The 22,646-nt window shown below is 59.1% G+C and overlaps 1 protein-coding gene across 1 annotated transcript in view; it reads left to right on the plus strand.

Moving 5' to 3' along the window:
• Nucleotides 1-22,646, plus strand: part of FBN3 (fibrillin 3) — a 62,903-nt gene that overhangs the window by 2,183 nt on the left and 38,074 nt on the right. The window contains exons 2-29 of the mRNA XM_058538016.1: nucleotides 51-264; nucleotides 408-490; nucleotides 1,502-1,600; nucleotides 1,785-1,880; nucleotides 2,118-2,213; nucleotides 3,982-4,179; nucleotides 4,290-4,415; nucleotides 4,544-4,669; nucleotides 8,104-8,256; nucleotides 8,366-8,548; nucleotides 9,111-9,254; nucleotides 9,326-9,445; nucleotides 9,570-9,695; nucleotides 11,756-11,878; nucleotides 11,983-12,258; nucleotides 12,555-12,608; nucleotides 14,079-14,204; nucleotides 14,295-14,420; nucleotides 16,041-16,160; nucleotides 16,300-16,437; nucleotides 16,586-16,636; nucleotides 16,901-17,026; nucleotides 18,882-19,106; nucleotides 19,295-19,420; nucleotides 19,763-19,891; nucleotides 20,966-21,091; nucleotides 22,264-22,389; nucleotides 22,482-22,604. Coding sequence (XP_058393999.1) covers nucleotides 119-264; nucleotides 408-490; nucleotides 1,502-1,600; nucleotides 1,785-1,880; nucleotides 2,118-2,213; nucleotides 3,982-4,179; nucleotides 4,290-4,415; nucleotides 4,544-4,669; nucleotides 8,104-8,256; nucleotides 8,366-8,548; nucleotides 9,111-9,254; nucleotides 9,326-9,445; nucleotides 9,570-9,695; nucleotides 11,756-11,878; nucleotides 11,983-12,258; nucleotides 12,555-12,608; nucleotides 14,079-14,204; nucleotides 14,295-14,420; nucleotides 16,041-16,160; nucleotides 16,300-16,437; nucleotides 16,586-16,636; nucleotides 16,901-17,026; nucleotides 18,882-19,106; nucleotides 19,295-19,420; nucleotides 19,763-19,891; nucleotides 20,966-21,091; nucleotides 22,264-22,389; nucleotides 22,482-22,604 — 3,691 coding nt within the window. The 5' untranslated portion in view covers nucleotides 51-118. The remainder of the gene's footprint in view (nucleotides 1-50; nucleotides 265-407; nucleotides 491-1,501; nucleotides 1,601-1,784; nucleotides 1,881-2,117; nucleotides 2,214-3,981; nucleotides 4,180-4,289; nucleotides 4,416-4,543; nucleotides 4,670-8,103; nucleotides 8,257-8,365; nucleotides 8,549-9,110; nucleotides 9,255-9,325; nucleotides 9,446-9,569; nucleotides 9,696-11,755; nucleotides 11,879-11,982; nucleotides 12,259-12,554; nucleotides 12,609-14,078; nucleotides 14,205-14,294; nucleotides 14,421-16,040; nucleotides 16,161-16,299; nucleotides 16,438-16,585; nucleotides 16,637-16,900; nucleotides 17,027-18,881; nucleotides 19,107-19,294; nucleotides 19,421-19,762; nucleotides 19,892-20,965; nucleotides 21,092-22,263; nucleotides 22,390-22,481; nucleotides 22,605-22,646) is intronic.

Below are 22,646 nucleotides of genomic sequence, written 5' to 3' on the forward strand. Positions count from 1 at the left end.
CCCCGTGGCCGAGGGCTTCTGCTGGGGTTGACTCTGCTTCCTCTCCGCAGTCTCCGAGGGACACATCGTGGTTCTGGAGGGTCTCTGCTTGGCAAGGAGAGGGGCTGACGCTTTCACCATGGCCTGGGGCCCCCTGGCTCGGCTCCTGCTGGCCGGAACAGCCCTGTCGTGCGTGGCGGGTGTCCAGGGCCGCTGGGACGGGGCGGTGGAGGCTGCAGGCCCCGGACGTGTGCGCAGGCGTGGCAGCCCAGGCGTCTTGCAGGGGTGCGCGGTACCCGAGATGCTGAGAGGCCCCCGGGGTGTGGGTTGGGCTGAGCTGTCCTGCTGGGGGCTGGGGGTGGAGGGACGAGGCCCAGGGAACATCCAGCTGGGCAGGGGCTCACTGCCCATGTCATGCTCTCCCGAAGGCCGAATGTGTGTGGCTCTCGCTTCCACGCCTACTGCTGTCCCGGCTGGAGGACGCTGCCTGGCGGGAACCAGTGTGTCGTCCGTGAGTGCTGCTGCCTCCTGGAGGGGGGCGCAGGAGGGGACACTGGGCAGCTCTCCGACCTGTGGGCAGGACCAGCCCTGGTTACAGGCGGCCTTGGCTGGGGGCGTCTGGACGAACCACAGGAATGGCCCTTGGCTGTCCTCAGGTTCCCAGGCCACCCTGCCATGTTCGTTCCTTTGCCTTACAGCCTCTTTGTGTCTGTCTGCCTGCCTGTCTCTCTGTCTGCCTGTCTCTTTCTCTCTTGGCCTCTCTCTCTTTCTGTCTCCATCTCTGTCTCTGTCTCTGTCTCTCTCTCTTTTTCTTGGTCTCTCTCTCAGTATTCTCTGTCTCGCCATCTCTTGGTCTGTCCGTTTCTGTCTCTCTCTCTCTCAGTCTCTGTCTCTGTTTCTCCTCCCCGTCTCTGTCTCTGTCTCTTTCTCAGTCTCTGTCTGTCTCTCTGTCTTTTTCTGTCTCTCTCCATCTCTGTCTCTGTCTCTGTGTGGCTTTTTCTGTCTCTCTGTCTCTCTCTCCCCCCATCTCTGTCTCTGTCTCTCTCAGTCTCTGTCTCTCTGTGTGTCTTTTTCTGTCTCTCTGTCTCTCTCTCTCCCCATCTCCGTCTCTCTGTCTCTCCCCATCTCTGTCTCTGTCTCTCTGTGTGTCTTTTTCTGTCTCTCTGTCTCTCTCTCTCCCCATCTCCGTCTCTCTGTCTCTCCCTATCTCTGTCTCTGTCTCTCTGTCTTTTTCTGTCTCTCTGTCTCTCTCTCTCCCCATCTCTGTCTCTGTCTCTCTCAGTCTATCCCCCTCCCCAGCCTCTAAAGTCTGACTCCACTCCCCAGGAGAGCCCCCTGGCCACCATGGCCGATGCCCCAGCACCCTCAGCTTCTCTCCTTGCTGCTCAGCGGTTCTTCCCCAAAGAACCTCTCTCCCAAAGGCTCCCGCAGAAGCCTGGAGCCTTGCCCTGGGCACATACGGGGTGGGGATGGTGCTGATTCGGGTCCTGGCCCTGACTGTCACCCGCTCTGCCTGTGCCAGCTGTCTGCAGACACGCCTGCGGCGAGGGCTTCTGCTCCCGACCCAACCTGTGCGCCTGTGCCGATGGGAAGCTGGCCCCCAGCTGCGCGGTGGGCCCAGGTGAGCGGGGAGCGGCCCGCAGGGGTGGGATGAGAAGGTTAGAAGTTTGTGGATGCCACTGGGAGCCCGGGCTGGTTTCGCTCAAGGACCAGAGCCAGGCCTGGCCGTCCTGGTCCTGCCGCCTTGCACGAGCATCGTGGGGCCTGTCGCCACCTTACTGTGCGTCCCTCCTCCCTGTCCTCAGGGTCGGGGTGCAGTGTGAGCTGCATGAATGGGGGCAGCTGCCGAGGGGAGTCTTGCCTGTGCCAGAGGGGCTACACGGGCACCGTGTGCGGGCAGCGTGAGTACCCCCCACGCACACCTGGGCCTGGGATCCCAGAGGGCGGGGCTCTGCTGCCACCTGCCCACACCCACAGTCACTTCTGGGACCAGGGATGGGAGGGGACACACTCATCACTGTCTTATCACTGGGTCTGGGTCAGATCATGGGGATTCCCGGGTGAAGACAGGCTCGCTAGGGGCCCAGCTCCCTCTGTGCCCGGGGGACCTCAGGCCACCCTGCCCTTTCCCTCCACAGCCGTCTGTGACCGCGGCTGTCACAACGGGGGCCGCTGCATCGGGCCGAACCACTGCGCCTGTGTGTACGGCTTCATGGGGCCTCAGTGTGAGAGAGGTACCAAGCTGGGGGTGGGGAAGGGCTCTGGAGGGAAGGAAGGGGGCTTCCTGGCAGCCCTGAGACGAGTCCAGGCCCTGGGAAGGCCCAGCTGGACTGTTTCCTGCCGCCCCTGTTGCTGTGAAGGGCAGAGAAACCAGGGAAGGGAGTCAGGGAGGGCTTCCTGGAGGAGGGAATAAGTCGGAGTTCATGAGATGGACAAGCCCCTTTTTCTTGCACCCTCTCTATCAAAATGATCCCACGGGCTGAGGTAGGGGGGCGTTGGGAGACAGTTGCCAAAAACTAAGACAGTGGAAGCAATGATGTTTTGTTGGACGTGGCGGGCGAGGGGAGGGATGGAGGCAAGGACGAACCCCAGGTCTGATCTGAAAACCTGGGGGAAGGTGCTGCAGCTGGAGGGCAGGAAGGGGGGAGACCCTGAGCTCAGTGTTGGCCCAGGAGCCAGGGGGTCGTCCAGGAGGCAGCTGGACACCCAGGCCTGGGGCTGCCCCATCCACGGGGCCTGAAGCAGAGCGCACGGTTGAGGTTCACGGGGAGGAGAAAGCAGGGAGATTTAAGTGCATACGGAAACCATGGAGCCCACAGGAGGCTGAGAAGGAGAAAGCGAACAGGAGCGGGCGGCCTTGGGGATGCCCAGGCTGGCGAGACTTTTGGTTGCAGGAACCATCAGAGTGGCCAAGGAGCCCAGGACGGCGAGGGTGGGCAGGGCCCTGGGACTGACCTCCAGGGGGAGGTGGTGGCTTGGGGAAGAGGCGCATCTGTGGTCGAAGCCAGGTCGGAGAGGGTGTATCGATGAATCAGAAGCCGGAAGGGCTGGGGGTGACCTGGGTTCGAGGGTGGGCTTGTGGGAACTGGATTTGACAAGAAGACAGAATTGGAATTTGAGCTGACAGAGGGGGAGCACCCGGGGTGGCCGAGGGGGAGTGAGGGTCAGTGGGGAGGGCGAGAGAGGAGGGGTTTGGGGTGGGTGGTGGACAGGGAAGGTCCCAGAGAGAGGCAGGGCTGGGTGCCTAGGCAGCAGTGAGTGGGGGTCCAGGGTGCTGGGTGAATTAGGTGAGATTCTGGGAAGAGAATGGCTTAGGGAGTCAGGGCCGTTGGGGGTCTCTGTGAAGCCCCTCCTCCATACGGGGCCTGGCTTTGGCTTCTCCTTCTGGGAGGGACTTCCCTTGATTCAGTGCCAGCCCCTTGATTAGAACCATCTGGAAGATGGAGCCAGGAAGTCACATCCGGGCCCGTGCGTGGCAGGGGGTAGGGGGGGTGGGGACGGACGGGACCACCTTCTGCTGGGTGCAGGGGTCAAGGATGTGGTGTTGTGGATCCAGAGCATCTGGGCAGATGCTGGGTCCCTCCCAAATTCCAGGGGATTTGGCAGGGCCAGATGTGTGCTCAGGGACCAGAGAGGCTCCCTAGCCAGGCATCCATGGGTCCCTGCCCAGGCCTGAAGGTGGGGCAGGGTCTGGGGGAGGGAAGGCATCCCCAGATATGTCCTGGCCTCTCTCGGAGGTTGGTTGGGGAATGCTTTGGAGAGAAAGGGTTTTGAAGGGTGAATAGGAGTTTGTCGGGTAGGGAAGGGGAACAGCATGAGTAAAGGCTTGTGGTCAGGAAAAAGCCTGGTGTGTTGGTGTAGGGAGGCTGGGAAGGTGGCTGCTGCAGGGGTCCAGGTGAGAGAGGTGGAGGCCCGAACTGGGGCTGCTGGGATGGAGATGAATGAGGCTCTGGGGCGAGGGCAGCTGGCCTCAGCTGCAGGACACATCCATCTGTCCTGCAGACTACCGGACAGGGCCCTGCTTTGGCCAAGTGGGCCCTGAGGGGTGCCAGCACCAGCTTACAGTCCTCGTCTGCACCAAGGCGCTCTGCTGTGCCACCGTGGGCCGGGCCTGGGGCCTGCTGTGTGAGCTCTGCCCTGCACAGCCACACCCCTGCCGCCGTGGCTTCATCCCCAATATCCACACGGGGGCCTGCCAAGGTGAATAGGGGGGTCAGCGAGTGGGGATGGAGGTCCTGGGGGCCAGGGCTGAGTGGGAGCCCTCAGCAGCCTTGGTTCCTCCCTCTGACGGGCCTCTTATTCCCTCACAGACGTGGATGAGTGCCAGGCTGTCCCAGGCCTGTGCCAGGGGGGCAGCTGCGTCAACACTGTGGGGTCCTTTCAGTGCCACTGCCCGGCTGGACACCGGCTCAGTGAGAACAGCGCCAAGTGTGAAGGTGGCCGACGGGGAGGGGGACGACCTGGGTCTTCCTCTGTGCTCTGGATGGCTGGGGCTCCCCTGCAAGGAGAAGGTGCGCAAGGGCTGGCGGGGGGGCCGGCTCTGATCGAGCATCTGTCTACACAGATGTGGACGAGTGTCTCAGCGTGCCGGGCCTCTGCTCTGGGGGAGACTGCACCAACACAGTTGGGAGCTACCTGTGCACCTGTCCCCGTGGGTTTGCCAGCAGCCTGGACGGCACCCGCTGCCTGGGTGAGCCGAGGGGGGTGGAGGGGCGGAGGGCGGGTAGGGGACAGGCCCCTTGCGCATCCATCTCTGCACCCCTCCGGCCCTCAGGCTCCTCTGGCCCTCCGAGCTCTGTCCTTCTGCCTTTTTTGGATCCCGGTTTCCATCCCCTCTGGCATCCTGGCTCCCTACCCAGTAGGCTTTGTGCTTTCTGGACCACAGTCTGTGCACCCCTTTGGCTTTCCATCTCCATGCCCTTTAGCTCTCTCATCCCCTGGCTTGGCCTCTTGGAGGCACTGCCCCCCTCTCTGTGCCCCTCTGCCTCTCAGACTTTAGGCCCTTCTGGCTCACTGGCCACCTTTCTTGCCTCTCTGGCCCCCTGCCTCTATGCCCATCTGACCCTCTAGCCTCCATCTCTGTGCCCCTCTTGTCATCTAGCCTCCATCTGTATGCCCCTGTGGTCCTCCAGCCCCATCTCTATGCCCCTCTGGTCGTCCAGCCCCATCTCTATGGCCCTCTGGTCGTCCAGCCTCCATCTCTGTGCCCCTCTGGTCGTCCAGCCCCATCTCTGTGCCCCTCTGGTCGTCCAGCCCCATGTCTGTGCCCTTCTGGTAGTCCAGCCTCCATCTCTGTGCCCCTCTGGTCGTCCAGCCTCCATCTCTGTGCCCCTCTGGTCGTCCAGCCCCATCTCTGTGCCCCTCTGGTCGTCCAGCCTCCATCTCTGTGCCCCTCTGGTCGTCCAGCCCCATCTCTGTGCCCCTCTGGTCGTCCAGCCCCATCTCTGTGCCCCTCTGGTCGTCCAGCCTCCATCTCTGTGCCCCTCTGGTCGTCCAGCCTCCATCTCTGTGCCCCTCTGGTCGTCCAGCCCCATCTCTGTGCCCCTCTGGTCGTCCAGCCCCATCTCTGTGCCCCTCTGGTCGTCCAGCCTCCATCTCTGTGCCCCTCTGGTCGTCCAGCCCCATCTCTGTGCCCCTCTGGTCGTCCAGCCCCATCTCTGTGCCCCTCTGGTCGTCCAGCCCTATCCCTGTGCCCCTCTGGTCGTCCAGCCTCCATCTCTGTGCCCCTCTGGTCGTCCAGCCTCCATCTCTGTGCCCCTCTGGTCGTCCAGCCCCATCTCTGTGCCCCTCTGGTCGTCCAGCCCCATCTCTGTGCCCCTCTGGTCGTCCAGCCTCCATCTCTGTGCCCCTCTGGTCGTCCAGCCTCCATCTCTGTGCCCCTCTGGTCGTCCAGCCCCATCTCTGTGCCCCTCTGGTCGTCCAGCCCCATCTCTGTGCCCCTCTGGTCTCTAGCCTCCATCTCTGTGCCCCTCTGGTCTCTAGCCTCCATTTCTGTGCCCCTCTGACCCTCTAGCCTCCATCTCTGTGCCCCTCTGACCCTCTAGCCTCCATCTCTATGCCCTTCTGACTGTCTAGTCTACATCTGTATGCCTCTCTGGTCATCCAGTCTCCATCTCTATGCCCATCTGCCCATCGGCCTCTCTAGACGCCCCCGTCTGGATGTCCCTCTTTCCACTCCCAAAGACTATTTAGGCGCGCCCATCTTCCCCCCAAGCCATGTGTTTGAGATAGGGAAACTGAGGCTCAGAGAGAGGAGGTTTGCTGAGCCGACTCAACAAGTCCAGATGCCCACACCCAGCTCCCCAGGCCCCCAGCCAGGGTGAGGTCCTCTGCGCCATGCCTTCCCCTGGATGCCCACCCTTCTGTAATCTCCCACACCCCGCCTGGTCGGGACGGGGGGACCCTTGGGCTCTCACTCCCTGTCCTGCTGTCTTGATGAGCCTGTCATTAGACTTTAGAAGTTGCTGGTGCCCAGCGGGGCCAGCCAAGAATATGGACGCTTGTGGTGGGTGATGGGCAGAGTCCTGGTTTGGGGAGGAGCGGGGCGCCTGCCAGTTCCCCAGCACCGCCCCCCCCCCCCCCGCCCCGGGCCCCTCTGGCTGGGCCTCTACCAGGCAGGGCTGGGAATATTGTGTTTGGAGTTCTGCCAGCATGCTGTGGCCAACGCCAGACCTATTCCTCCACCTCGGAGGGCCACCGTGGCGGCACGGAGGATCCCTCTGGGCAAGTCCCCCAGACAGTGGGCACCTCTCCCAGCTACTGCTGTTCAGTTGCCAAGAGCAGGTTGCCTCTGAACTTGAGGTTGGGGCTCTGTCCTGGGTTCCAGCTGTCATCGGAGCTGCTCACAAACTCTGTGACCTTGGGCCAATGGCTTAGCTTGTCTGTGCCTCAATTTCCTCATCTATAAAATGGCCATAGTGGCAGTACCCACTTCATGGAGTCATGGAGAGGATTAAATACAATTTGTGGAGTGATTTGCCCAGGGCTGTATGTAGTTGACACTCGATACACATTCACAAAGACAGGAGAACAGTGGAGTTGGGGGCTGTGGCCGCTTAGTGGGGCCTGATCACAGCGGATCGTTAATAAGCAATGGCAGCGTCATTTTTGTTAAAGTTCTTACGTTTGGTCTCGGTCTTCCCTGCTTCAGAGGCAGCTGCCTGGTCAGGGCCCCTGGGGTTCAGAGATCTGGCTTCCCATCCTTCCTCCCTCTTTAGCAGCTGTGTGACCTTGAATGAATCTGTTGACCTCTCCTCATCTGGGCAGGCCCAGCCCCCCCGGAGTGCAGAGGCGACTCCGACCCATGCATCTGGGATGTGCCCAGGTGCACGGGGTGGGGCCGGGGAGGTGGAAACTGTTGCATGTTTTCTCAGCCTGGGGCAGGGCAGGGGCGGCTGTGAGCCTGTGAGCCGCCCTCCGGGCTGGTGAGAGGGGTGTCTCCACTGTGGGCCCCCAGCCAGGATTTGTGGGATTTTAAACCTAAAAATACGCTCTTTGAGTCAGAGCCCAAGAAATCTGATCGCTGCATAAAGCCGTCTGACTTGAGGACCCAGTGGGAAGCGGAAGACTGTCCGTAGTTCTCATACCTGAGGGGCCTCTGCCTCAGTCTCCCCAGGGGCTGCAGCTGTCAATCCACCGGTCTGCCCCTTGGGGTTCCTCCTCAAATTCACAGCCTTTTAGCTTTCTCCGGAATGCCCAGGGCTGGCAGGCAGAGACGCCCAGCTATAGATCCCGGCGTCCCCCCAGGGCAGCCCCCAAACCGAGAGTTTTTCCTCAGTGTAGTTGAATACCCACAGTGACGGGGAGCTTACTACCAGTGCCAGCTTTAGGTGTTGGAACGCTCTTGCTTGAATGAGCCGAAATCTACCTCCCTGGGATAATTTGGAAATCTTGGTAATAAAAGATGTCGCTCAGTGAGGATTGGCCATGTGCCAGACATCCTATGCTCTGCTTTTCATCAGGGCAACACTCTTCCGAGGTGAGGTGGATGCTCTGAGCATCCCCATTCCATGGGTGGGGAAACTGAGGCACAGAGAGGCAAGGAGACCTGTCCTGCAGGCAGTGCTGGTGGACTTGGCATTTGAACCCGGCTCTGGTAACAGACCCGCCCCGCTTTCGTTGCAGACCACCGGGCTGGCACCTGCTTCTCGGCTCTGATCGTGGGCCGCTGTGCTGGGGACCTCGCCGGCCACTACACTCACAGGCAGTGCTGCTGTGACAAGGGCAGGTGCTGGGCAGCTGGCCCGACCCCTGAGCTGTGTCCTTCGCAGGGCTCTGGTGAGTGGCCTGGGGCTGCCTCCCGTCCTCCTCGGCCCCCAGGGCTCCGCCTGCAGCTTGGGGCCCCGGGGCACGCTGAGGGCTGGCCTCAGACCCTGCCTCCTTGCAGATGAGTTCCAGCGACTGTGCGCCCAGGGGCTCCCGCTGCTGCCCTCCTACCCCGGCCCCTTCCCTGGCCTCCCCGGCTTCGGATCCAACGGCGCGGGTCCTGGCCTTGGGCCGGCGCGGCACAGCCCCCACGGCTCCAGTGGCCGTGGGGTTCCCAGCCTGGGCCTCGGCGACGCCAACATTGGTGAGGCCTGGGACCTGGGAGGAGGGGTCCAAGACCTGGGGGAGGGGGTCCAGGCCTTTGGAGTGGGGGGTCCTGGCCTGGGCAGTAGGGATGAAAGTACCCATAGTGGTCTGGGGGCAGGGGTCGATTGGGGATCTGGGCCTCAGAAGTCAGGGTTTGGGCCATGGGGGGGTCTGGGCTCAGGGTGGTAGTCTAGGGCTGGGGTGGGGGATCTGTGCTTCTCTGAGCCTGGGGTGGGAGTCTGGGCCCAGGGTAGGGTTCTAGATCTGTGGTGGGGGTTCTGGGCCCAGGGTAGGGTTCTAGATCTGGGGTGGGGGGGTCTGGGCCCAGGGTAGGGTTCTAGATCTGGGGTGGGGGTCTAAGCTTCTCTGGGCCCAGAGTGGGGATCTCAGCCAGGGTGGGAGTTTGAATCTAGGGTATGATTCTGGGTTGATGTGGGAGAGCCTGGGCATAGGGGGCGGGGTCCCAGCCTCAGAGTGGGGGTCTGAACCCAGAGGCAAGACCCAGACTCAGGGTCGGGGAGGCAGTCAGTGCTCAGGTGCCCCCACTGGCCCCACGGCAGGCACAGCCACGCTGAACCAGACCATCGACATCTGCCGACACTTCACCAACCTGTGTCTCCACGGCCGCTGCCTGCCCACCCCTTCCAGCTACCGCTGCGAGTGTCACGTGGGCTACACGCAGGACGTCCGGGGGGAGTGCATTGGTGAGCAGCGGCCGGGTTTGGGGGGGTGGCCGCACCCTGCCGGGCTGGGGCTGAGGGTCGTCTGCCCGCAGACGTGGACGAATGTGCTAGCAGCCCCTGCCACCACGGAGACTGCGTCAACACCCCCGGCTCCTACCACTGCCGGTGCCACGAGGGCTTCCAGGCCACACTCAGCAAGCAGGCGTGCGTGGGTACGGCTGTCTATCAGAGGGTGGGGGTGACGGGGGCCTTGGCTTGGGGGGGCCTGAGTCTGCCACCTGAATTAGAGTCTGGGGGGTGCACCTGCCGACTGCCCCCCTCCCTCCCTCCCCACAGATGTGGACGAGTGTTTCGCCAGCAGTGGCCTCTGCCGCCACGGCCGCTGCATCAACATGGAGGGCAGCTTCCAGTGTGTCTGCAACGCAGGCTTCGAGCTCAGCCCTGATGGCAAGAATTGTGTGGGTGAGTTGGGGGGGTGGGTGGGTGGGCTGGGGGCTTCTGGGCCCCACTAGCTGTCTTTTAGGGCCACCTTGCATCTTGAGTCCTCCTGCATCACCTCCCTCCTTCCCTACGATGGACCCTCTGCTCCACCTCTCTGAGACCAGCCAGCCCACCTGAGGTTTTTCTTGTGCTCTGTCTACCTCCGACTTGCTTCTTCATTCCCTCCTTCCTGAATTCATTCCGTGCATCCCGGGAAGGGCTGTCTGATCCTGAGTCTGGAGCACATCCCCTCTCCTGTCCCATGATGCCCCCGAGAGCGATGGGATCAGGACCGTGGAGAGCGCCCCGCTCTCACGCTCTCTGTTGGGTACAGGGGTGCCATCCAAGCTCCACGGCTTGTGGGGGCCCCTGGGCTCCCCTTTATTTGATTCTGTTGCCTTGTCTGAGGAGACCTGCCTTAAAGTCTTCCCTCGTCAGGGAGGATTTTCTCCTTTCTGCATTCATTCATTATTAAAAACCTTTTTAAGCATCTTTATTGGTATATAATTCACATGCAATAAAGGTAGTCATTTAAAGTGTACAATTCATTGGCTTTTAGTATATTTAGAGTTGGACAAGCATCTAAGTTTAGAATATCTTTATCATTTCATCTCCATTAGTCATTCCAGAATCTTCTCTCCCTCCCCCCAGCCCTCAGCACTAGGCTAATCGGCTTTCTGTCTCTGTGGATTTGCCTGTTCTGGAGGTTTCCTGTAAATGGAATCACACGCTGTGTGGTTTTTTGTGTCTGGCTTCTCTCACTGAGCATCATGTGTTCAAGGTCCATCCACATTGTAGCATGTGTCAGGGCTTCACTCCTTTTCATGGCTGAGTAATGTTCCAGGGTGTGGATGGACCACATTGTGTTTACCTTTTCATCAGTTGATGGACATTTGGTTCTTTTCCACTTTTTGCAATTTTGGATAATGCTGCTATGAACATTCATGTACAGATTTTTGTGTGGATCTTTCATTTATTCATTTCCTTTTTCTTTTTGGGGGGGCAGTCCATTATTGTCCAAAATGGATACTTTGATAATCAACTCATTTCTGCATCTACCATGTTCCTTTAAATTAGGCTATTTTAAATAAGATCAGATTCACATGAGATCAACTGAATCATTTAAAAGTGAACAATTCAATGGCATTTCGTAATTCCCAATGTCCGTGCAAACACAACCTCGTTTATTCCTTTTTTTTTCTTTTTTTTGATGAGGAAGGTTGGCCCTGAGCTAACATCTGTTGCCAATCTTTCTCTATTTTGTACGTGGGCTGCTGCCACAGCATGGCTTAAGTGGCAGTGTATAGGTCCTCGCCCAGGATCCAAACCCAAGAACCCTGGGCTGCTGAGGTGGAGCACACAAACTTAACCACTACGCCTCCAGGCTGGCCCCTATTCCATTTTTTTTTGGTAGCAAAATATGCATGGTATTTCTAAGTGAACAATTTGGTGGCATTTAGCACGTATCCAACGCCGTGCAACCACCACCTCATTTATTCAAAAATAGCTTGCAGCAGAATATGCATAGCATAAAACTTACCATTTTAACCCTTTTAAGGGAACAATTCAGTGGCATTTAGTGCATTTCACAAAGTCCTGCAAACATCACCTCATTTATTTATTTTTATTATTTTTTTTATTGTGGCAAACTATACGTAACATTTACCGTTTTAACCATTTTTAAGGGAACAGTTTGGTGGCACATAGTACAATGTTGTGTAGCCACTACCTCACTTACTCAACTTTGAACAAATATCTCTGGAGTGCCTACTCCATCTTGGGTGTGGCAGGACCCAAGATGCAGACGTGAGCGAGCAGCTCCGTCCTGCCCCCTGGGAAGCTCACGTGCCTGCAGACAGACTAATGTCCAGCAGATGCAGTCACAGACAACCATGTCTTGTCTTCTCGGGCTCCCACACCCTGGGAGGGGTCCCTCGGGGGCTCAGCCCTGGCTCTGCCCTGAAGAAGTGAGAGGGAGGGGCTGGTCCAGTGAGGGGCGAGCGCCAGCCTTGCCCGGACCCAGCCTCTCCGGGTGTCCCCAGACCACAACGAGTGTGCCACCACCACCATGTGCGCCAATGGAGTGTGCCTGAACGAGGACGGCAGCTTCACGTGTCTCTGCAAGTCTGGTTTCCTGCTGGCGCCTAGTGGCCGCTACTGCGTGGGTGAGACTGGAGGCTGGACCAGAGGCGAGAGATGGGGAGGCTGGAAGGGCTGGTGGCGGGGGGCACAGCTGGCACCCATGGCAGTGTCCCCACCACCCCTGCAGACATCGACGAGTGCCAGACACCCGGTATCTGCATGAACGGCCACTGCACCAACACCGAGGGCTCCTTCCGGTGCCACTGCCTGGGGGGGCTGGCCGTGGGCGCAGACGGCCGCGTGTGCGTGGACACCCACGTACGCAGCACGTGCTATGGGGCCCTCGAGAAGGGCTCCTGCACCCGCCCCTTCCCCGGTGCCGTCACCAAATCCGAGTGCTGCTGTGCTAACCCTGACCACGGGTTTGGGGAGCCCTGCCAGCTGTGTCCTGCCAAGAACTCCCGTGAGCATCCTGCTGCCCGGCCCCCACCCGCTGTCCATGGTCCCTCCACGAGTCCTCGCTTCCCGTTCATCACCCTGGGGGAGGAGAGGATGGGGCTCTGGGCTCCTATGGGGTGGGGGCTTCTCTGCTCTGGGGGCTCTCCCCAAGAAGAGACTGAAGGAAATTGCTCTTCCCATGGGAGGGGGTCATCATACTCCCAGACTCTTGCTCAACACCGAGGGGCCATGTCCTTGGGCCACACCTTATAATGTTAGCAGTCACCGGTGACCCCTCTCGCCCTGCCCCTACCCTTCCAGCCGAGTTCCAGGCCCTGTGCAGCAGCGGGCTCGGCATCACCGCAGATGGCAGAGGTGAGTGGGGGCGGGGCCGGGAGACGGCAGGGGGTGGGGTTGTGGTTGGGCACTGTATCACTTTGCAGGGGCTACCATAACAAAGTAACACAAACTAGGGGTGCCAAGGGCAGAAATGTATCCTCTTGCTGTTCTGGAGGCTACGAGTCTGAGATCAAGATATTGGCAGCGTGGGTACCTTCTGAGGCTGTGAGGGAGGTTCCGTTCCTTGCTCTCTCCCAGCTTTTGGTGGTCTGCTGGCCATCTTTGGTGTTCCTTGGCTTGTAGAAGCCTCACTCTGATCTTTGCCTTCATCTTCACATGGTGTTCTCCCTGTGCGCGCATCTGTGTCCCAATTCCTCCTTTTTATAAGAACGCCGGTCGTATTGGAATGGGCTGGGGGTCCACCCTAATGACCTCGTTTTAACTGGATTACCTCTGTAAAGACCTTATCTCCAAATAAGGTCGCACGCTGAGGTCCTGGGGGTTAAGACTCCAACATGTGATTTTGGGGAGGACACGATTCAGCCCATAACAGAGATAGTGGATGTATAAAGCTGTGCTCCCTCCCACGGCTCCTTTCCCTCCCCTCCATCTCGTTCCCTCCTGAGTCCTGCTTTCTGTCCCACTGGCTGTGCAACCTCCAACGTGACTCTTCTGATTCCCCCAGGACTGGACAGTCCCTACCGGGGGCCCCCTGGCTCATCTCCTGTGGCCAGCAGGTCTCAGCCCAAAGTTGAACTGTTGAAACTTGAAAGGAAATTCTCTGTGTGTGTATCTTTTCATTCGTTTGCTGCTCAAACATGCGCACACGTGCGCGCGCACCGCCCCCCGATGCCTTCCTGAAACAGCTTTTCTGCGTGAGCAGAAATAAAAGGATACAGTCAAGTTTTCCATTGTGGGATAGATGTCTGACACCCCCTTTTCCCCCGGTTTGTCCCCTCAGTTAAAGGCACAGACTGAAGCCAGATGCCCGGGTTCAAATCCCGGCCCTACTCTCTACTGATTGAATAACCTCGGGCAGGTTACCTACCCTCTCTGTGCCTCAGGTTCTATGTCTGTAAAGTGGGGATAATAAAGGACTCATTTCAGGGGTGTTGTGAGGTTCAAACGGGTCAATATGCTTGGCACAAGCTAGCAGGCATCCCGTAGTGTCAGCAGTTATGATTGCTTTTATTTTTATTACGTTGCTGCTGTACAAATGTCTGGCTTGTGTGTTCCAAACTGGGGACAGTTGGAATTTGGCCATTTCTGGAGAAATATTGGAGAGGATGCTATTGGCATCTCGTGGGTGGAGGTCAGGGATGCTGCTCGGCATCAATGCCCAGGACGCCCCCACAGCAAACAAGGATCCAGCTCCAAATGTCCACGGCGCTGAGAAATCCTGTCTTAGAGGGAAATGCGGCAGGGTCTGGGCTGGAGCTCTGGCCCCAGGGGAACGTGGCTTCTGGAGACCCCTGGTGAGCTTCTGACGCCTTCCACCCGCTTCAGACATCAACGAGTGTGCCCTCAACCCTGACGTCTGTGCCAATGGCGTGTGCGAGAACCTGCGAGGCAGCTACCGCTGCGTCTGCAACCTGGGCTACGAGGCGGGCGCGGCCGGGAAGGAGTGCAGGGGTGAGTGTGCCCCGCGGACGGGCGGGTGGGCAGGTGGGGGAGCCTCCCCTGCTTGGACCCCTCACCCCACTCTCCCACCCCGCCCTGCAGACATGGACGAGTGCGCCCTCAACAGCCTCCTGTGTGACAACGGGTGGTGCAGGAACAGCCCGGGCAGCTACAGCTGCTCCTGCCCCCAGGGCTTCAGCTTTCGGCAGGACACGGAGACCTGCGAAGGTAGAGGACCCGGGCACGCTGCGTGCAGCGGGTGCACACACAGACACACACTCACAGACAGCTACATGCGCTGCATGAGGTGTGTACACGCACAGATGCACACACACTCAGACACTTACACACGCTGCATGTGGCGTGTACATACACAGACATGCGCACACGCAGACACACACTGGAGCTCTGTGTGCACACACCGAGACACATGCATGTTGCGTGTATACACACATGCACACAGACACGTACACACACTGCATGTGGCGTGTACATACACAGACGCGCACACACTCAGACACACACTCTGGAGCTCTGTGCACACACCCAGACACATGCATGTTGCGTGTACACACACACGCACACAGACACGTACACATACTGCGTATGGTGTGTACACACACAGGTGCACACATGCTGAGAGATGCATGTATACTCACATTCACACCCACATTCACGCCCCCATACTCCCAAGGACATACATGTATTCATACTTTATCTCACACAGTTATACACACTCAGGAGTGTACTCAAACACACATATACACACATTCACACACTCATTTATTCTCACACTTACACACTTGCACTCATAGCCATACAGTTACACCTTCAAAGGCCCACACATATGCCTGCATTCAGACACTCATACATTCACACGTGCGCATATGACCACTCAGTTACACACACTGGTACTCACTCAAAACACACATGCACACCCACAGTCACACTCACCAACACCCCCCTATAGTCACACACACTCACGTGCACATGCTCAGAGACACGTGTGTGTTTACATTGTCACTCACACTTTCACACAGTTGGGCTCACAGTCACACACACATGTGCATTCACACAAACCCCTCACATACCCACGCACTTGTGCACTCACACACGCTCACACTTGCTCGTGTACACAGGAATACATGCCCATCCTTGCTCACACACGTGCTGAAGCACATGTGCACACTGTCACACATACTTGTGGCGATGACCTTGCCCGTTCTGCGGCCCCTTGCACACTCACAGGCACACGCACGCACACACATACAAGCCTTCCGCCTGACCCCGGCTCCCCAGCCTGTGTCTTCTTTCCCTCCTCCCCTGACAGCCAAAGCTCGCCACAGTGCCGTCCTCACTCCCACCTCACCCTAACCCTGTCCCCGTGGTCACCAGAGCCCCCACGTGTCCCCTTCACCCTCTGCAGCAGCCCGGGCCCAGCCTCCTGCTCCCCGCTCCCCTGGCCGACCCCACCACATCTAGGCCTCTGTCCTCTCTGGGTTTTCCTCCTGCCTCCCGCTCTTGTCCTCTCTTGTGCCCTGACTGACCCCATGAGGGTCACCGTTCCCCACCGTGTCTGTCCCTCTGCCCTTTTCACACGTGCACGCTCCCAGAACCCTCTGTGTCAATGTGCTTGTTTGGGTGGACAACACGATTCAGTGCAAACACATGTGCCTGTGCGTTCCGTTCCTGTGCACGAACGCGCCTTATCTGTTCACGCATGTGCATGGACACGCATGCACCACCCCATGCCGCTGGGCTCCGGCAGCCCCCGGGGAGGAGGGGGCCCTGGCCAGGTGGGGCTCCCCTTCCCGCAGCTCAGGACATGGTGGGGGGCTGTCCTCACAGACATCGACGAGTGCCTGGCCAACCCGTGTGTGAATGGTGTATGCCGGAACCTGGCCGGCTCCTACGCCTGCGAGTGTGGCCCTGGCAGCCGGCTGGGGCCCTCCGGCACCATGTGCTTAGGTGAGAGTCCCCGAGTCCCACGGAGTTCCAGGGGCCCCGCTGCCCAGCCCGGAGTCTCTCCCCGGGGAGGGCTGGGCTTCTGTGCGTTGATGTGCAGGTGGGGGCCCTGCAGGTGACACAGGTGACCCCCTCTCCCCAGACAGCACCAAGGGCACCTGCTGGCTGAAGGTCCAGGACGGCCGCTGCGAGGCAAACCTGCACGGAGCCACCCTGCGGTCCGCGTGCTGCGCCACCCTCGGGGCCGCCTGGGGGAGCCCCTGCGAACGCTGTGACATAGGTAATGCCCTGGGTGGGCTCCTGGGGGTCTCCTGGACCCGGGCACTGTGCCTGCCAGGGCGCCCTTTCAGAGAACTGGATGGAAGAGGTACCCCGGGTCTGGATGGAGAGAGTCACTCCTCTCCTCGCTCTGGTTCTCCCAACCGCAGACCCTGCCTGCGCCCGTGGCTTTGCCCGCATGAAGGGGCTCACCTGTGACGGTAAGTCCCTGCCTCTTGTGGTACATCCCCAAGCCGACTGCATGCAAGTTGGTGTCTTGGGGGCTGCCTGCGGTCCCTCCCCGAAATCTTTTGAGATGCAGACAGAGACTTCCCCGCCCTGGTCCCCTGGTCTTCCCCGCGATTCCCCAGCTCTTGAGGCTGGCACCATCCCCCTGCCGCTTCCCCAAGGACAGCTAGGTTCTGGAGCCCCCAGCTTCTGGGAGCCTCCAGCCCTCGCCTCTCCCCTTGCCTGCCACTGGCCAGATGTGGACGAGTGCAAGGTCTTCCCCGGGGTCTGTCCCAACGGGCGCTGCCTCAACACTGCCGGCTCCTTCCGCTGCGAGTGTCCCCAGGGCCTGACGCTGGACACCACGGGCCGCCTGTGCGTGGGTGAGTCCGTGCAGGTCCCCGTGCAGGGCCACCTGCCCTGCTTTCATTGTCTCTACCCCCAGTGACTGGAGACCCCTCCCACAGACAGGAGGCATTGAGGGGGTCCTCAGGGACTGTCTAGCCCCCTGCCCACCTCCTGCTGATGCATCTCAAAAGACGTCTGTTTTGGGGGTTCTGTCTCTTCACTTAACCACCCGTTTAATGAAGTGCATTGCAAATGGGAAAATCTTATAAAATAGTATCTTCAACTTTTGTTTATTCTTTTCTCGTTACCAAATAAGGTTTACCCCCGGGGGACTTGAGCACAAGACACCTCTGACACAAGTGCTGAGATGCACACAGGAGCCTTCGTCCTTGCCCACGAATCTCCCTCAGCATCCAGGGCTCAAGCACTCTCCCCCAGTGGCTTACCCTCCAGCTCAAAGGCTCTGTGATATTTTCCCCCTGGAGGAGGGTTCCTTGGCTTTGCCCCATCAGCATCTTGAACCGGAAATTCCTTGGCCAAAAGCATCCATCATCTAGCAGACAGGGCTCCTGTTCTATCAGTTTTTCCTCCTGCAGGCCCATCAACCCGTTTGTAGCCTCGTCATCGGCCCCTCGGGGCCTCGTCAACCGTAAGGCTGGTGGGACCCTTATCAACTCTGATTTCCTTTTAAACTGAGTTTCAGGTGTACAATGGGTCTTCTCACTGACCCCAAAATGTGAGCAAAGAGAAAGTAACCAAGTAAAGAGAAAAAAGCCATTGCCTTGCAGGACACCCTGCGCTGAATTCAGGGCTGGGTGAAATGGAGAGACGCAAACCCTGGCCCAGGCTGGTCAGATGTGACCATTACCCCTGGCCCGAGGCACTGGGCACAAGAGAACTTAAGATGGACCCCTGTGTGTGGCTCAGCACTCTCGATTTTTCCCAAAGATTCTATAAAACTGTCTGATCCTCAAATTGACCACTTAAACATACGTTCCGGTTGCAAAGAGAGAAAAGTTGTCCTAGACCAGGGATCAGCAAACTTTTCCTGCAAAGGGCCAGAGAGTAAGTATTTTCAGCTCTGCAGGCCACACAGTCTCCATAGCAACGACTCAGCCCCGCCGTGTAGCACAAAAGCAGACACACATGGTATGGAAACAAAGGGACGTGGCTGTGTGTCAATAAAACTTTATTTACAAGAACAGGCAGCTGCCCCCCAGGCTGTAGTTAGCAGGCCCCTGTCTTAGACCCTCATGTCCGGCATTAAGGAAGGCTTGTCTGCTGTCAGATTGTTCTATTTACAGATTAAGCAGAGTCTGGAGCCCGATGGCATGGTTTGAACCCAGCTCTGCCTCTTACTAACTGTGTGGCCTCGGGCAAGCTACCTAACCCTTCTGTGTCTCCTGTAAAATGGGCACGATAGTAATATTTTCATCCTGGTGTTATTTTGAGGATTAAATGGGTTAATGAGCTAAGAACAGTGCCGAAAATGTAGCAAGCCTGCTGGCAATTCGAGTTATTATTATTAAAGCGTAACTGTTGGGGCCGGCCCCGTGGCCTAGTGGTTAAGTTCAGCGTGCTCCACTTCGGTGGCCCAGGTTCAGATCCCGGGCGCGGACCTACACCACTCATCAGCCACACTGTCTCGGCGACCCACATACAAAATAGAGGAAGGTTGGCACAGATGTTAGCTCAGGGCTGATCTTCCTCAGCAAAAAAACAAAAAAGTAGCTGTTGGATGATGTTGAACCTCAGCAGGAAGTCACTCCCATCTTAGTCTTCCTGTTGGGGAGGCCATCTCAGATGGGCGCTGCTGAGTGAGGCGGTAACGCCCATGTGGCGGTGGGCATGGTGTGGCAGGGGTGGACCCGGTGCTGATCCTCCATGCAGATATGCGCCTGGAGCTGTGTTTCCTGCACTGGGACGAGGACGAGTGTGGGGCCGCCCTTCCCGGCAAGTACCGGATGGACCTCTGCTGCTGCTCCGTGGGGGCCGCGTGGGGGGCTGTGTGCCAGGCATGCCCGGAGCCCGAGTCCCCGGCGTTCGCCAGCCTGTGTCCCCGGGGGCTGGGCTTCGCCAGCCGGGACTTCCTGTCGGGCCAGCCCTTCTATAAAGGTGCGTCTGGGCGCGGGGAGCCTGGAGGACAGGGAGAGGGCACAGCACATGCAAAGGCCTGGGGGTGGGAAGCACATTTGAGAGACAGCAAACCATCCACAGTCAGAGGTGCGGAAGCTCAGAAGCGAAGAGCCCGAAGATGTCGGGACCCTGTGACATTTGATGCCCCCCCCCCCCCCGCCCTGCAGATGTGAACGAGTGCAAGGCCTTCCCTGGCCTCTGCGTGCACGGCACCTGCCGGAACACCGTGGGCAGCTTCCGCTGCTCTTGTGCGGGGGGCTTCGCCCTGGATGCCCAGGAAAGGAACTGCACGGGTGCGTGCCCCCCTCTGCCTCTTTGCGGGGGCCTGCGGGGATGGGGGCCACAAACCAGACGTGGAGCGAAGGCCAGTTCTCTAGGTGCCTCTTGTCCTGCCTGCCTGCTGTGTGGCCCAAGGCAGGTCGCCACCCTCTCTGGGCCTCAGGAACCCGACTGTAAAAGGAGGGGCTGGCAAAGGGGACCCCCAGGGGCCTCTGGGCTGGGAGGGAATTCCCTGCCCTCTCTGGTGTGCTGTCACGGCGCCTCTGCTCCCCTGGCTCAGTGGGGCAGCTTGGGGCTCGTGCGGCCCCATGTGCGCGCAGAAGTGGAGGCCCGGCCTGCGCCACCTCTCTCCACAGACATCGACGAGTGTCGCATCTCCCCTGACCTCTGTGGCCAGGGTGCCTGTGTCAACACCCCAGGCAGCTTTGAGTGCGAGTGTTTCCCCGGCTACGAGAGTGGCTTCATGCTGATGAAGAACTGCGTGGGTAGGCGGCCGGAGCGCGGCGGGCACCCTGGGTGGGGTGATGCCTGCTGGGTCGCGGGCTGAGTGGAGGGACGGTGGGGACGTTGCTGTGAGGGACGCGGGTGGAGGGGGCAGGTGTAGGGAGAGCTGTGGCCCAGCTGAGACACAGCGAGTGTGGGCGCCATGTGGCATCGTCCCCAAAGGCAGCCGGACATGGGTCTGGAGGGCAGATGGGAGGCCTGGGGACCAAGATTTGGGCAAGTTCTCCCAGGGCGGGTGTCGCGTGAGAAAACGAGAGAGCCTGGGAGAGAGGAGCCTCTCGCCCCTTTCCTTCGCTTTTTTATTCACTCAGTGAACGTGTCACGTGTATCTACTCAGGGTACTGCAGAGAGCTTGGGGGTAGAGGGCCCTTCTCTCAGAGCTTGTGACTTAATTAATAAAATAAATCCCCAGAGAAATGCGAAGCGGCCAGCGTCAGAAGCGCTTGAAAGGGTCACGTGGTGGGGTTGGAGCCTGGACCCCAGGGATGTGTCCTGTTCTGTGGGCTTGAGGTTGTGGCTGAAAGAGTGGGAGTAAATGGGGTGAGCGGGGCTGAAAGAGCAGCCTGGAGGGAGAACAGCATGTGCAAAGGCCCTGGGGTCGGCCTGAGGGATAGAAGGAGCTGCTGTGTGGAGGGTCAGGTGGAGGGAACAGCACATACAAAGGTCCTGAGGTGAGCCTGAGGGGTAGAAGGAGGCAAGGGAGACGAGTGTGGTGAGGTGGGTGGCGAGGCTGCCTGCTCCCCGTGGTGAAGCCTGGTGGGGCTGGGTCTTGCCTTCCCGCTGTGTCCTGTGGAGGGGAGGGGGGCTTCTCAGGGCCTCCTTCAGTGACTCTGGGAGTGTTGGCCTTGTGGCCCTGATTCTCCTGAGAATTCCAGCTCCCCCCCGCCCCTGTCTGACTTGTCCCTGCTCCTCCCAGCTCCAACTCTGCTCCCTGGGGTCACCCGAGCCTCAAGCCTCCAGGCTCCCTTGAGGGGGCCACAGGGAGAAGCTTTAGGAGCCACATCACGCCCTCCCCAGGTCGGCATCTTCATGCCTCTCTCTTTCCACACGCCCAGACGTGGACGAGTGTGCGCGGGACCCACGGCTGTGCCGGGGAGGCACCTGCACCAACACAGCAGGGAGCTACGAGTGTCAGTGCCCCCCTGGACATGCACTGACGGCCCAGGGCACTGCCTGTGAGGGTAAGCATGCAACTGGGCGTGCGAGTGGGAGAGTGAGTGTGAGAGGGTTGCGTGAGATAGTGGGAATGTGGATTTGTGAATCTCTCTAGTCCCTACCTGCATGTGAGTGTGCACATGTGTGTCAGCATGTATCTACGTGTGTGAGTGGGTGCATGAGGGAGAGCGTATTTGAGTGGGTTTCTGTGAGAATGTGAAAGTGGAAAAGCAAGTGTGCAAGTATGGGTCAGTGTGTGTGTGTGAAATATGACTCTGCATGGATGTGAGATGGAGGGAGTTTGTCCATGTGGGCATGCAAAGGTGTATCTGTGACTGTGTCTACACATAAGTGAGTGTGTCACAGGTGCTTGTATGTGAGCCTGTGTGAGTGTGTATGTGTGTGTCTGCACAAGGGTGAGTGTTCTTGTGTAAGTGTGTGTGCTTGAGTCTCCATGAGCTGTGAGAGTGTGTGTCTGGGTGTGAATGTGTGTTGGCACATGGATGAGTGTGTTTGGAGGTAGGTGGGTGTGAGGGTGTGTTTGTATGTGGATCTGTATGAGTGTGCAAGAGGGCATGAGTGTGTATCTGAGTGCGGATGTGTGTGTGTCAGGGGCAAGTGTGTTTGTGTGAGTGCATGCAAGGGTTGTTTGTGAGTCTACATGAGTGTGGAAGAGAGTGTGTGTATCTGGGTGTGTATTCATACAAGGCAAGCACATTTGCCTATGAGTAGGTGTGAGGTGTATTTGTGCATCTACATGAGTGTGCACGTGGGTGTGTGTATCTGATTGTGAATATGTGTCTACTGAGAGTGACTATGTTTGCACGTGAGTGGGCGTGAGGGTGTGTTTGTGTGTGAGCCTATGAATGTGCACGTGATGTGTTTATTGGTGTGGATGTGTGTCTGCTGGGGGTGAGTGTGCAGGGGTGTGATTGTGAGCCTTGTGAGTGTGCGAGAGGATGTGAATGTGTATCTGAATGTGACGTTTGGGCGAGGGCGAGTGTGTGAGGGTGTGTTTGTGAGCGTGTAGACTCACACCCACAGGGTGTGTGGACACTGGTAGTGTGACCACATCGGCATGCATGCGTGTCCGAGCGTCTCAGGGCCCGCAGGTGGCAGATGGGGCCCAGCCCCGCCTTCCCTCGGGCCCCTCACCCGCCTGCTCACGCTGGGCCCCCGCCCGCCCTTCTCCCCCCAGATGTGGATGAGTGCTCCCTGCGGGACGGCCTGTGTCCCCACGGCCAGTGTGTCAACGTCATCGGCGCCTTCCAATGCTCCTGCCACGCCGGCTTCCAGAACACCCCTGACCGCCAGGGCTGCGTGGGTAAGACGGTGCCCCCCGCTGCCGGCCCTGCCCCCAATGCAGCCTCCTGACCCCAGATGCCGGACCCTCTCCCCACTGCCCTGCCCCTGCAGACATCAACGAATGTCGCCTTGGGAACGGTGGCTGTGACGTGCACTGCGTTAACACCCAGGGCAGCTACCGGTGCGGCTGTGGCCCTGGCTACTCGCTGCTGCCCGATGGCAGGGCGTGCGCAGGTGGGTGGCACGGCCCCTCCCACTGCCCGGGATGTGGGAGGG

This window comes from Diceros bicornis, unplaced genomic scaffold (assembly GCF_020826845.1).
Source record: "Diceros bicornis minor isolate mBicDic1 unplaced genomic scaffold, mDicBic1.mat.cur scaffold_73_ctg1, whole genome shotgun sequence".
Taxonomy (NCBI): Eukaryota; Metazoa; Chordata; class Mammalia; order Perissodactyla; family Rhinocerotidae; genus Diceros; species Diceros bicornis.